At 56.9% G+C, this 14102-nt stretch overlaps 1 protein-coding gene across 1 annotated transcript; it reads right to left on the minus strand.

Moving 5' to 3' along the window:
• Window positions 1–1631: 1631 nt before the first annotated feature.
• LOC145508624 (cytochrome P450 11B1, mitochondrial) lies at window positions 1632–9270 on the minus strand. The gene is made up of 9 exons (XM_081495612.1): window positions 9032–9270; window positions 8516–8671; window positions 7497–7696; window positions 7200–7403; window positions 6775–6929; window positions 5183–5349; window positions 4754–4832; window positions 4481–4678; window positions 1632–4350 (listed from the first exon to the last, which is right to left on the minus strand). Exons 1-9 carry the CDS (start codon window positions 9268–9270, stop codon window positions 4237–4239), a joined length of 1512 nt encoding a protein of 503 aa, XP_081351738.1. The 3' UTR covers window positions 1632–4236.
• Between the last annotated feature and the right edge of the window lie 4832 nt (window positions 9271–14102).

Consider the following 14102-nt stretch of genomic DNA (forward strand, 5'->3'; position numbering starts at 1 on the left):
GGTTCCTTGCATTCCATGTGAATTTCAGAATCAACTTGGCACTTTCTACACAGAAGGACATGGAATTTTCAGAGCATGCGTGCGTGCTCAGTAGTTTCAGTCGTGTCCGACTCTTTGCGACCCTGTGAACTGTAGGCCATCAGGGTCCTCTGTCCATGGGATTCTCCAGGCGAGAATACTGGAGTAGGTTGCCCTGCCCTCCTCTAGGGGATCTTCCCAAACCAGGGAATTAACTTGCATCTCCTGCATTGCAAGTGCATTCTTTACCCCTGAGCTGCCATTCCGGAAGCCTGGAAATTTCACTGGGACTACATCAAATCTGGAGAGTGATGTGAGGAGAATTGTCCTGGTACCAATATGCTCTCTTCTGATCCATGGATGCAGGAGGCTTTACAACTCTAGCCATCTTTCATTTCTTCAGGGGTGCTTTGTGGTTTTCCCAGGACAGATTTGAACATCTGTTGCTGAACTAATTCCTAGGTGTTTCCCTCTTTTTGACATTCTTGTAAATGGAACGGATTTCCTTCATCATTACAAGTGAAGAGAAGTGCAATAGATTTTTATACCCTGCACGTGGATCTTGAAATGTTGCTGCACAGCTTTATTAGAAATAATCCTTTTGAAGTGATTTCCTTAGGATAGTCTGTAAACTAGATCATCTGATCCATCCGTACAGACAGTTGTCCTTCCTCTTCAGTCTGGATGACTTCTAGTTGCCAAACTGCTCTGGTAGAACCTCCAGGACTGGGCTGACTGGCAGTGGTGAGAGCAGACATCCTGTTCCTGGTCTGAGGAGGAAAACAGCCTGTTTTTCACAGTGAAGTATGGTGTTAGCCCTGGGTTCTCCATAGATGCCCTTGTTCCACTCCTGGTTTGTGCCGTATCTCTTAGCACAACAATGGTAATGGATTTGGTTAAATGCACCTCTGTGTCTACAGAGGTGGGGAGGACGTGAATTTTCTTTTCTATGCTACTAATGGGGTCATTGTCCTCTTATGATGAGCGGACCTTTGGATCTTGATAGGCACGTGTTAAGTGATCAATGAAAGGGGCTACTTAGCCATTTGAAACTGGCCCACAATCCGACTGGTGTCCAGTGTTCTACAAGCACCTAAGACCCCTCCTGCAAGGTAGGCAACTCCTCCCGCAAGAAAGCTGAGGAACATTTTGTGGAGACTTGACAGTTGTGGGATGTTCGGTCATCCCCCAGGGCGGCCACAGACAGAAAGCTTCCAGACACCAACTGTGTGCTTAAGGGAGCCCCTGAGGGTCCTCGGGTTCGAGCAAGGTTCCCGAGCTAATACTCTGAAAATACCCCCACTCCAGCAACTCTACACAATCCAGAACATGTGGAAAGTGCATTTCCGTGCTTGGAAAAGGGCAGGATGTCTTCAGGATCCGGAAGCAACGCGGGACCAGGAGCAGGGAGGAGGGAGCACGGAAGCCAGTACAGCGCCACCAGGGGAGGCTTGGCTCCAAGCCACCGAGCCTGATGGTCTGCTGGCCCCAGTTCCCAGGGAAAGGCTTGAAGCACAGGACAAAAGTAAGATTAGAAATTGCAACTGGAACCCCGCAGAGAGGCAAGGCTTTTAAAAGAGGGCTGAGCTTGAAATGCCTGTCAGCTGCATGTATTTTTTAATGTTATTTATTTTTAATTGGAGGATACTTGCTTTCCAGTGTTGCATTGGCTTCTGCCATACCTCAGCACGAATCAGCCACAGGTATCCACGGTTCCCCCCCTCTTGAACCTCCTCCCACCTCCTCCCTTCCCTCGCCTCTAGGCTGTCACAGAGCCCCATGTTGGAGGCGAGACCTTGAAAGCACTACACTGACACGGCAGACTGCCCTCAGCACTGTCAGGCGGTGAGCAGCGAGCTTAGCTTTCCAAGGTGGGATGAGGACGAACCCCCAAATCCCCGATCCCTCCCGGGAACCGGGACGAGGCCCTCAAGGTGGTTTAGGATTTACACTACTCACGCCCCAGAGGAAACCCGGGGATGAGCAATGAACACAAAGAGTGGCTCTAGGAAAGCGACAGCTCCTGGGCAAGAGATGACACGGCCTCAAACCAGACCTCAGTGGCACGGGGAACATAGAGGGCGTTCCGGTTCCTGGCATCGGGCTTCTTAAAGGCAATACTACTGCTACACTGAAAGACACGAAGAGGCGTAAGAATCATGAGGATCACACAGTAGACTGTCGAGACGGTAATAACCTGGAAGGTGTTCAGAAAGAGCCGGACGGAGCCTCACGCTGGAAGACACGGGAAATTCCAAGCCAGATGAAGAGAAAGGGACCCCTCCACAGACTTGAAAGCGGAAATCTGGAGAAACAGAGAAATCCAGGAGAGGATCTGGAAAGCAGCCAGAGATGCTCAGCTGGAGTTTGTCTCCACAATGTTCATGAGCACTACCAAACCCAGGTTCCTTAATGAGGGCCTTAGAGATCGGACGGTCCTCATGGCTTCAGGCAGTAACCCTTCCATGGAAGCGCCATGAGACTCTGCCAGATGAGTGAAGTCTCTAAATCTCGGTTTTCTCACCTGCAAAATGGGGATGAGGGTAGCACATGCCTCTTAGGGCTGCTGTGAAGATCAAGCAGCCACATGCACCAAGCTCCACAGAATGACACACATTCACCACAAGGGGACTAGGTTTTCATTCCATTCCTGTCATCACACTTGCTCCACTCATTGCAGAGTAGGGCCACTGAGTGGTGGGAGAAGGATCGGATATGTTGAGTGCCAGTTGAGCCAGAAAACTGGGCACTTCCCGAATACCCATCTCATTGTGCCTCAGTGGGCCCGGTGAAATGGTAATTCTACAGAATTCCCATAAGAAGAACTCAGAGCTCAGAGGAAATGAAGACAGGGCCTGTGTGCTGGGCGAGGGCTCCAGCTTGTGCCTGTGTGATCACAGAGTCTGGAACCTCCTTCCTCCTCCATGAATCTCTGGGTCCCTTTCAACAGTCCTGTCTGGGGTGGGAGAAGATCACACTGGCAGCTGCAGGCCTCTTTCGCTGCGGATGGACTGGAGTGGTGATGGGGTATGCGGCTCTTGTCCTCCTCCAGGGATCTTGGCACCGAACAGATGCCTTGGGGGGCGGTTCAGTGGGGGCAGGGAGAGTGGAGAGACCCTCTACCCCTCAGTAGGGGCAGGGCTGGTGCAGCCAGAAACACGACTTCTCCCACCTTGCTGCCTTCCTCCACCTGCCTGCTCCTCAGCAGACGCAGTGGGGGTGGGGAGGGCGGGAGAGTGGAGAGACCCCACCGCCCCTCTTCCTGCCTCTGGGCCCATTTTCTACCTGGGGTGTCACCTGGCCCTAGGTGGGATGGGACAGACTGCTTGCTCCTGCCAATGAGGGGATCCCAGTTGGCTCTCTGTGGTTCAAAGCTTCTTCCGGCCTTGAGATCAGGGTGATCCCTCTGCTGTGGGTCACTGTGAGAGGGTAGTGGGCACTTCAGACTGGCTCTATTGAAGGGAGTGTGAGGTGGCCCCACACCCTTCTTCTAGAGGCTTCCCTATGGTCAGCCTGCCTCGTGCCAGAGGGGTTCACCATCCCTCCTGCTCTCAGATGAGTATCATTGACCCTGATATCCAGGTTGGCTTTTGGCAGTGTCTCTTCTAGGAAACCTGACTCCCGAACCTGCCTGTCCAGGCCTGGGCTGGGCAATTCAGCCACAATCACAGAGGACCGGCACTGCCAGGGTGAGCCCAAGAGGCTAGGTAGACAGATAACAACCCAGCTTGAAGGCAAGTCTGTGCCAGAGCACTGGAGGCAAAGGGGACGGCACTTGAAATGGCAACCATCAGGACAGGGCTTGCCCAAGTTGTCAGCTCTTGCATGGGAGCAGAGTTTAGCACAGGCAGTATAAAGACTGGACAGGGAGGCATAGGGTGTGGTCTGAGGCCCATTGCTTGGATGGCCACATGAGGGGCCTGGGGCTAGTGCTGGGGTGACTGGGGTCAAAGGCCTTCAGACGGTGTCACCTTGCTGGAGAAGGTGCTGGTGGGACTGGGCATGTGACCAGGACCTGCCACCAAGGTTCATCCCCAGCTCTGCCCTGGCCTTGCTGCACAGGCCGGCAAGCCTGACCCGCGGGGGCCTGTGTTGTTCCATGTATGCAAAGTGCTGGCTGTGCAGTGGTGTGACTCAAAGGGCAGGGCCCATAGGAGAACAGAGGGGTGGCTGGCAGAGGGGCTTTAGCGTGAGTGGCCCAACAGTGTGGTGACAGGACTACTGGATGGCCCGGAAGGTGAAGAGGGGGAGGGTAGAGGGCATCAGTATGAAGCGGTAGACCATCTTTATGTCCTCTTGCACCAGTGTCTCCACCAGGAAGTTCTTCAGCACCTAGGACAGAGGCAGGGTTCCACCTGGCCCAGCCTGCCCTGCCTCCCAGGGCCCTGAGGCTGGGCGCCCCAGGATGAAGCCAGGGGTCCCCAGTCAGGCTGCTCACCCATGCCCCTCATGGCCCACTCACATGGTGCAGCAGGAGCAGCATCTCCACCTCAGCCACACGCCGCCCCAGGCACTGGCGCACGCCAAAGCCAAAGGCCAGGTGCGGGAACCTGCTTCCAGAGCCCTGGTGGTCCAACCAGCGCTGGGGATGATAGCTCTCGGGCCTGGTGAACACGGCGGGGTTTCGACCCAGGGAATAGAGTAGGACCTTCACCAGCGTCTGCAGGCAGTGGGAAGGGGCCGATGTCAGCTGGCCCCTGGGTGAAGGTCGGGGGAACTACAGGGCCTCACTCACCCCGGCCGGGATGTGGTAGTTCTGCAGCACCAGATCTGAGCTCACTTGCCGCTCCAAGGTGATACCCACGGGGTAGAGCCTGCGCACAGGGGCATCCATCAGGGTCCTCAGCTGTGACCGGGCCCCGGACACCCTCTGCAGCCTTCCTAGCCCAATGCACACAGCCTGAGGGCAGTCCCCCGTGGCCCTCACAGGTCGCTCCTGGCTCTGGGAAGCCCAGATCCTGAGGCGCTCCTTCCTTCCATCTCCTGAGTTAGCCAAAGCTGGAAGAAGCACCAGCCTCCCTCCAGGGAGAAGAAGAGGAGGTACAGGGGGATGCACCCCTGGGCAAAGGAGCTGTCAGCCCCAGGAGCGGTTGTCAAGCTCAGCAAGAGGGCTCTGCAGACACGGGGCCGGGGCTGCTGGGAAGTCCAGGTCCACCTTGCCTACCTCAAGGTCTCCTTGAGGGCCGCCCGCAGCAAAGGCAGCTCTGTGGTGGCCCTCTGGGGATTTTCTGAGATCCGGGCCTCAGCCACCAGGCTCTCCTGGCGCAGGGCCTGCTGCACCTCTGGGTTCCGAGCCAGCTCAAAGAGAGTCATCAGCAAGGGGAAGGCTGTCTGCAGGGGGCGCAGAGGGCCAGGGCTCAGACCTTGGCGCAGGCCATGCCCCTCCACTCCCGAGCCCCTCCCAGAAAGATGGTGGTCCCCTGGGGCAGGGGACTTGCACACTCAGAGACCACAAAGCCCAGAGCCTCGAGTCCTGGAGATTCTAAAACCAGCTCGTCAGCTTTCCCTGAATCCCTCAGGGGATGCATCCCCAATGTCACTGAGACCCAGGCCTCCTCGGACCACCTCAGAACCTGAGGTTCTCTTCCTCCTCTGGGTCCAGCAGGGGTTCACTCTTGGCATCTACTCAGTGGGGAGAGTTGAGGAGCTGAGGTCCATCTGGGCATCCACAGGCAGGTCTGTTCACAGGGTCCTAGCAGGAACCAGCCGCCCAGACTCCAACTGTTTCCTCCTCCTGGATCATTTTCATGTGCAAAGAGCGGTGCCTGCTATCCAGCTGGAGATCTGGGCAGCTCGGTATCTCCTAAATGTCGTCCCCAAGGTAACCTGCCCCTGGCATCCCCTGCCTTGCAGATCCGGGCTTCCCGCGGCTCCCTGAGCTGTAGTCCATGCTGCTCTCTGCCCTGTGGCCTGTGAGGGACTGGATGGCTGAGCAAGACACTCCCCACACTGGCTTCCTCTAGCCTGGGATACAGGCCGGGTGTGCAAGGCCATTCCTGACAGAGGCCCTGACCCTGTCTGCCCTCCTCTGCCCACTTGCCCAGTTCCCTCCACTCAGCCTCATGGCCTTTCCTCACTGTCAGCTCTTGCAGTGCCTTGCCTACTGCCCTCCAGGCCTCCTCTTCTTTGTGGTCCCTGCAATTTCAGTGAAAGCCCTCCTTCTCCAGGAAGCCTTCCCAGAGCAGGCACATGCCTGGCCTGCCCTCTCTCACCTTATGGCTGCCTCACAGCCCCGGCTCAGGGAGTGTCTCCACCACGAGCCTGCGCCTCTGCTCAGGGCCTGGGTGCCTGGTCCTCAAAGACGCTGGCAGAGGGAGGCTCGGTCTAGAGGCAGGACGCTTCGGCTGCACTGCACACCCTGTGCCCGGCCCGCCCCTGGGCTGGCTTCCCTGCCACCTGCTCTCTCCCCCACACGCTGGAGCCCCTTGCTGCCCTTCCCATTAGCCTGTCACCTCCAAAGGATCGTTTCTGTCCCTGGAAAAGGTCTCTAGTGTGACCCTGCAGCCAGGCCTCAGCCTTTCCCCCCTCCCCGCAGGACCCCAGGGACCTCTGATGCTGCAGGTACCCGGGCCTCTGGCCACTCTACACTCTGTCTGGAGCCTGGTTTCCCATGTGAGTCACCACAAACTCCTTCCTTTTGGGAAGCTGGAGGCATAGATTGGGGAGGGGCGTGGAGGAGACATTTGCCATGGGAGGAGGCCGCCTGGAGGCAGGAGAGCTCCCTGCTCTATGGGAAGGGCTGGGTGCTGGCCTGACCGTGTCCACACTCCCAGCAGTGAGGTCGATCGTGTTGGCCTTGATGGTATCCAGGGTCATGTCTGCTCGCATCAGCAGCTCTGCTACAATGCCGCTGTAGTGCCACGGATGGCCGAGGGCCAGCTCCTGATAGATTCTCTGGATGGCTCTGTTGGCTGCAGGATGCACAGCGACAGAAGTCCTGGGTCTGGCGCTGGGAAGCACTGCTCTTTGTCATCCTCTTGCCTTTTACCCTCCATGCCCCCAAGTCTCCACGTCCTGCCCTCAGGTCTCAGGCCCGCCCAGGCCAGCATCACTGCCGATGGTGTCTGGGACCACGAGGAAGCCACAAGCCCCTCCCGGGACCTCAGTCCTTCCCCAACTGTGGTGAGTGGAGGGGGCCCTGGGGTCCCTAGTCACCGTGCTGCCTGGTCTTCAGCCCTCACCATACTGGAAGATGTAGTCCCAGGCCTCAAAATGCTCCCTCCACATGTTGGTGCTCGTCCAACGTGACAGGCGCCTGGGCACAAACATGAGCTGCACGGTGGACTTGAACATGGCCTCCAGCGCATGGATAAAGTTCAGGCTGTCAGGGTTCGGTTGCTGGGTCAAAAGGCCAAGCCGCTCTCCATACAGGACTAAGGTGCTGGCTGCGGGAGGAGGGGTCCCTGAGCCCCGGGCAGCCCAGGCCTCAGGGCCAGCTCCCCCCGCACCCTGAGGCGCACCGCCTCGCCAGCCCACACCTTCGATGGTATAGCGGAAGACGCTGGGCATGATGTCCAGGGTCAGACTTCCCCGAGCATTCTGCAGCACCCTGGCCTTCAGGGTCTGGGAGAAGTCCCTGGCCACACCATCCACCAAGGGCGTGTACTTCTGCAGGGCTGGCAACGAGAGCACGTCTGGGTTCAGCCTCAGTCGGTCCAAACGCCACTGGGGCCCGTTGCTATAGAGCAGGGAGCAGAGCATCAGGGTGTCAGTCAGCAGTGGCCCCATCCTGCTACCACCTTCCTCTCCCCAGAGCGAAACGGGCCAGACAGGGGAGATGCCTGTGGGTCCTTAGGGGCAGGCTGACCCTGTGGGATCATGCTGCTGCTGCTGCTGCTAAGTCGCTTCAGTCGTGTCCAACTCCTAGAGACCCCACAGACCGCAGGCTACGAGGTTCCTCCATCCATGGGATTTTCCAGGCAAGAGTACTGGAGTGGGTTGCCATTGCCTTCTCCGGTGGGGATCATGGTGGCACCCACTTTCCTTGGGGCAGCGTCATGGACTTCACCCACGCTGAGACAGGGGCCTGTGGCTGAGCCTGCTTCCTGGAAGTCTACAGACTGGCAGGCCCCCTGCAATGCTGTCCGCCCGCTCCCCTCCCCGCACAGCCCATGCCCCTCATGGCAAAATCCATTCCGGTCTCTCCTGGTGTTTCCCACACAGAGCCCAGTGCCCGTGGGGGGCTGCTGGCAGGGCCTCCGGGGGGCTGGAGGAGGGGAGAGGTCCACCCCACCGGCAGGCCCCTCAGGCGCCTCTACAGGCATCACTCTCCCTCCTCTGGCCCTGAAGGGAGGGTCCTCACCGTGGCCTGCCCTCTACCTGGCTCCAGGGCACACAGGTTGCCCAGGGCACAGGCCCCATCTGGAGCCGGTGGGCACTCTCTGCGCAACCACCCACGTGGGTCCCGGGCAGGCTTGCTTTGAAGTCTTCCCCGTCCCCCATGCTCTCTGCACCCAGGCTGCCCAGCCCCTCCCTCCACACCCCCACCGGCACTCACAGCAAGAACACGCCACACTTGTGCCCTCGAGCCTGTCGGTAGGCCAGCCAGGGCTCCAGGAGCATCCGCTGGGGGTGACGGCTGTCTACCTGCTGCAGCCTCTCCACGTCCTCGGGCAGCATCACAAACACCATGTGTCTCCCTCCCACGTCGTACCTGTGGGGCAGAGCTCTGCGGCCTGCTGGGGGGCCGTGTCCTGCCCTGGCCCCCGCTCCACAGAGCCAGGCGCTGGCTCAGAGCAGGCGGGCCCTCGCACGGTCTCCCTGAAGCCTCCTCTCCTCTGGGGTCTGCGTTCTGTGCTCCCAGCAGCGAGCCGCCTAGGGCTCCTGCTCACCAAGGGCCCCAGTCTGCGGTGGCCGAAACACAGACCTGCCCCAAGGAGTCAACGCCCTGTCCCTTTCCCAAGCCCCGGGTGCCCCCGCCAGGATGTGGCACAGCCCTGGCCCAGTGGAACTCAGCCACCAGGGGGACAGAACATGAGAGTGTACTCGCTGAGGTGAGCAGGGGGATCTTTACCTGAAGATGGGCCCCAGCTCCTGGAAGGTCTGATGCATGTCCAGGTGCATGTTCTCAGAGCCCTGCTCCTTCCAGATCTGCAGCATCCGCATCCACTTGTTGCCAGGACACTGAGGTATGGCTTCGAAGGGCAGCACCGCCTTGGGGGCTGCAGCAGCTCTGGTGCCCAGTGGGCGTGCCCCGTGCAGGGACAGCCAGGGCCCTGCCACCCGCACTCTGGCCTTTGCCCACAGCGCCATCCTGCTGCCCCCCGTCCCCTCAGCCCCTTCCTTTTATCTCACTGGGCCTGCTGGCCCAGGCGACCCAATCACGTCACAGGCCAGGCTGGCTCTGGGCCAGACCAGGAAGCCCGGGGCGGCGGTCAGGCTGAAGGCCTCCAGCGGGAGGAGGGAGATGGATGGCGCCGGGTCCGGCAGTGACGCAGGCCTGCTGGCGGGTGGCTCTTGGGAGCGGGGCAGGGTTGGAGCAGGGAGCCAAAGGGGCGGTGGTGGGGGCAAGAGGCCCCCTCCCCCACCAGCGCGGGACACGCGCAAGATGGATGGGTGCCTTATCTGCGCAAGGGATGAAAGGGGACCTTGGGTATGTCCCTCTCTCTTCTACAAGGACCAGAGCGGGGAGCAGTGGGAAGGGCTGGGCTCTCATCTCCTGCAGCCCCGGGTTTTGCCTACTCTTGGCCAGGCCGGATGCCGGGTCCAGGGGTGGAGGCAGGAGCCATGCAGGTTCCCTCCCAATGGGGGCTTTCAGTCCCACGGGGAGCACTTGGGGGGATCCAAAGACCGCACTGGCACACTGGCGGCCAGGGCAGTTTGTGGCCGAGGCCCTGTCTGTCTGGCCTGGCTGATCGAGCTGAGGAGCAGAGAACCCAGAAGACGGGGTCACCGGCAGGGAGGGCGAGGGTGGCCTGCAAGCCCCTCCTCAGTCAGAAAGGTGAGAGGACCCGGCCCCCGTGGGGTGTGTGCTCAAGGCCCGCATCCTTCTTTCTTCCTGGAACATGAGCAGCTCCCAGGGTGGGGAAAGTCTATGACAGGGGCGTGGTCCTGGGCCCCCCACCCTCCCAGGGACCCAGCAGGCACACAGCTGGAGCCCTCCCTGTGCTTGGGGTCCATAGTTTCAGACCCCGTGTCGCCTCACCCGCCCCTGGCAGCTCTCCCGGGAGGTCAGTGTTGCTGTCCCTGGCCCCACTTTCAAGCAGGAGATGGACAGCAGGTCTTCTGTGCCCTTCCAGGCCCACCACGTGTCAGAGGGGCCCCAGGGCCCTCATGCTTGGGCCTCTGCAGAGGTGCCCAGCAGCCCTGGCCCTGATTTGGGGATGGTGCCCTGAAGACACTGCCGTGCAGGCTCTGGAGGTTGCACAGGGAGTGTGTGGGGCTTTTAGTAGGGTGGCTGAAGATCTGAGTGTTCCTTGTCCTTCTACTTTCACTCATTCCCTCTCTTGACACTTCCTTGGGGGATAGTCAGCTGTCGCCATGAGTCAGAACTGCCAAGGCCCCTCATCCAGCCGAGATGCACGATGGGTCTCAGCCATAGGTGGCGAAAGAGCTGTCCTCGGGCGGAGACGCAGCCTGGAGTCCCAGCCTGCCCTTGGGGTGCCGCTGCCTCGGCCAAGGCCACCCTGGCCAGCCTCCTGAACCTGTTCCTGCTTGTGTGCCCTCCGCCTGCACTAGCACCAAAGGCTCCTGAACTTGTGCCGAGCTCTTGGTACCTCCTAGACCTCCCAAGCTTGAGAGCGGGGTGCAGGTCCCAGGGGAATCGTCACGCAATGACTCCGCACAGAGGAAGACCTGAGAGCACTCTCAGGGCCCCTGGTCCCCACGTCGCCGAAGTTGGGGCTCTGCCTCCCGCAGGGGCCTGGCAGCCCCTCCCCGCAGACTGCCTCTTGTGCTGAGGGCCAGCCAGCCGGGCTGTCTCCCCCAAGACACAGCTGTGGGTGAGGACTCAGCCCGGCCCCAGAAGGCCCAGGGTCTTGAGAGGGGCGCCCCTGCCCTGATGGTCTCCCCCTGTGGGCCCAGGCCAGGGTCTTGCGGAGAAGAGCGCCGGTCAGTGGGCGTCCCAGGGTAAGGTCAGTGCCCGGGAGCCCGGATCCAGAGGCAGTTCCCAAGCGGAACCCTTCTCCTCCCCCGCGTGCTGCGTCCGGAATTCTCCACACTTCATCCCTGGAACTTCCTATCCCCACTCCAGGCTCAGAGCCTGTGCCCCAATAAAGTTCTCAGACTCCTTCCCCTCTTTCCCTGGGCTGGGGGAGTCAACCAGAACCCCAGCAGTGGCCCAGCCCCTGCCTCAACCTGCCCACGCATGTAGAGCCCCAGGATCCTCTGGCCCGGATATCTGAACTCTTTGCTGTCCCCTGAGGGGGCTGGACTGCCAACCGCAGTGTGAGCCCAGCCAGGATAGCCAGGGGCACCTCCTCGAGGAGGCAGGGGCCCCCTTCTTGATGCACTGGACCTCACAGACCTCAGCATCTGCAAGGTCCGTGCTGTTAGTAACAGTCTGTGTGCAATAGAAAAAGACGAGGAATGTCTCAGGATTGCCACTCCTGGGTACATATCTGAGAAAAGGAAACACACTAATTTGGGAAGATGTTAGAACCATTATTTACAGCTGCCAAGATAAAGAAGCAGCATGAGCGTCCATCAACAGATGAATCGATGAGGAACATGTAGCGTCTATCCATATATATATATATATATATATACAGACAAACGTGGATATACATGAATATATAGAAACATATATGAATATATATATAACCTATATATAGAAAGTGAAAGTGTTAGTCACTCAGTGTGTCGGACTCTTTTCACCCCATGGATTGAAGCCAAACAGGCTCCTCTGTCCATAGAATTCTGCAGGCAAGAATAGTGGAATTACCATGCCCCTTTTCCAGGACATCTTCCCAACCTAGTGTATCCAATCTAGGTCTCTTGCATTGCAGGCGGATTCTTTACCGTCTGAGCCACTAGAACTATGTGGGAAATGCTACTCAGCCAAAAAAAAGAATGAAATGTTGCCATGTGCAATAATATGAATGCACTTGGAGGCCATTCTGCTAGAGAAGGAAGTCATACAGAATAAGACAAATACTGTTATGTTATCACTCACATGCAGAATTTGAAAAATAAAACAAACTTGTGACGACAACAAAAAAGAAACCAACTCACAGATATACAGAACAAACTAGTGGTGACCAGTGGGAAGAGGGAAGGAGAGGGGCAGTATAGAGGTGGGGGACTGGCGATAGAAACTCTTCTGTATACAGTAAGCTACAGGGACATATAGTGTACAAGACGGGAGATGGAGGCAATATTTTATAGTAACCACGAACGGACTATACATTTAAAAATTTTCAGTCACTATATTGTACACCTGTAACTTAAGTGGTATCATACATCCACTCCAATTTTTAGAAAGTGGGACATTCACCCAATTGAACTGTATGAGTGACATAAACGACAGTTTACCTTTCATTCACATATTAGCTCAATAAATATGAACAGAGAGAACATGTCCCCTTTGCTTACAGTCATACAGTTGAATTTCTAACGGTGGACAGAATTACCGCAGGACACACAATGAGAAGGATGACCAAAGATAGAAGGACTAGCTAGCAAGACAATATTGAATGAATGAGAACACATATCAGAAGTTTGCAACGTCATAACACACTTTGTATCTGGACTGAACTAGACAGTTACATGCACCAAAGAAAACTGTTTCAAATAGGATGAGATGCCGAAGAGTGAAAAGATCCCGTGATGATTACTGTGAAGGAAAACTGGAAAGCAGGTCTACTGAGGACGTGGAGGTTAATGCCTAGGTTCTAGGGCTCGGTGAAGGCCTGCATGTCCAGAAGTTTCGAGAAGGTCTGGGCAGGATGCTAAGGCAGGCAAATTTCCAAGAGGTCTGGGCAAGACACGGGGTAGGGGGTGGCGATAGGAAGTTCCAAAGTCTGGGAAGGACATGGAATGACCGGAAGGATCCAGAGTTCTTGGCAGGATGCGTCTCAAGGAAGGCTCCAGAAGGTCTTCAAAGAACACAGATCCTGGAGAAGGTTCCAGAAGGCCAGGTAGGACACGGGGGAATAGGGGTGGAAGGGTGTGTTGGAAAATGTTCCAGAAGGTCTAAGCAGAAACCGAGGCCACAGGGAAGGTCAGTAATCTGAGCAAACACAACTGGGAAGTTTCCAGAATGTGGGGCAAGATATGGTTGCCATGGGAAAACTTCCAGAAGATCTGGACAGAAAAGGGAGACACAATATTATAGACACTGTGGACAAGAGGATGGAAGGAGTTGGGGGGAGTGAGTCAGGGGCTTGGGGAGGGGGTAGGTCCCAGAAGTTTTGGGCAGAAAACGGGGAGTGTCGAATGTTCTAGAAAGTTGGGCAGGTCAAGGGTGGAAGGGGGCTAGAGCCCCAGACTTGGCCTCAGATCAGTGTTTTCAGATCCTGGTATTTGACCCTGTTCCCCTAGAACAAGGTTGCAGAATCCTGCTGACACAACCCTGCCAACCAAACCCCAAAGTACCCCCACCCATGGGGTTCCTGTGCTTCCCCAGTCCATCTAGCATCCCCACCCCTGGGTACAGGAACTTCCACCTGACGCATGGCAATCCATCCCTATTCCATTCTCTGCTGTTTCTGTTTTAGGCCCTTTGTTTTGGGTTGAATTTGCTGTCAATTTCCTGGTTTTTCTGAGTTGGAAAATGAGATCCCTGGTCTGTAGCATTTCTGTATGTTTGTCTTCCTTCTTATCTTGCAAGGTCTGGTTTTGTTTTGTAATACTTTTCTTATCACATTTGCCAAATATTTTCTATTTTCTACAGGGCATGACTGGGGTGGGAAATAGGGATGGTATTGATATCTGAAATTGTGTTCTTAATTTACAACCAGTGGAAATGACTCTTTTCTTACTTAATACATTTAGGAATGGTACTCTGAGTTTCAAAATCCCTTCTGTATGCAAAATCTCCATCCTCCTTTATCTCTCGCAGCATTTTTTCACCTTGAAGTTCACACTAACTGATATGAATGGAGCCATTTCCACATCTCAATTCTATTACCTCTTCTACTTCGGGC

The sequence above is a fragment of the Giraffa tippelskirchi genome, chromosome 6 (genome assembly GCF_054371585.1).
Source record: "Giraffa tippelskirchi isolate mGirTip1 chromosome 6, T2T-mGirTip1v1.2.pri, whole genome shotgun sequence".
Lineage (NCBI taxonomy): Eukaryota > Metazoa > Chordata > Mammalia > Artiodactyla > Giraffidae > Giraffa > Giraffa tippelskirchi.

Bases quoted from the DNA above. Each gene is read 5' to 3' on its own strand.
- LOC145508624 (XM_081495612.1), bottom strand. From the start codon at position 9,270: ATGGCGCTGTGGGCAAAGGCCAGAGTGCGGGTGGCAGGGCCCTGGCTG. The intron at 6,930-7,199 runs GTGAGGGCTGAA...TGCATCCTGCAG, and splicing joins GGACTACATCTTCCAGTATG to CCAACAGAGCCATCCAGAGA. The intron at 4,351-4,480 runs GTGAGTGGGCCA...CCTCTGTCCTAG, and splicing joins TGCTGCTCCTGCTGCACCAT to GTGCTGAAGAACTTCCTGGT.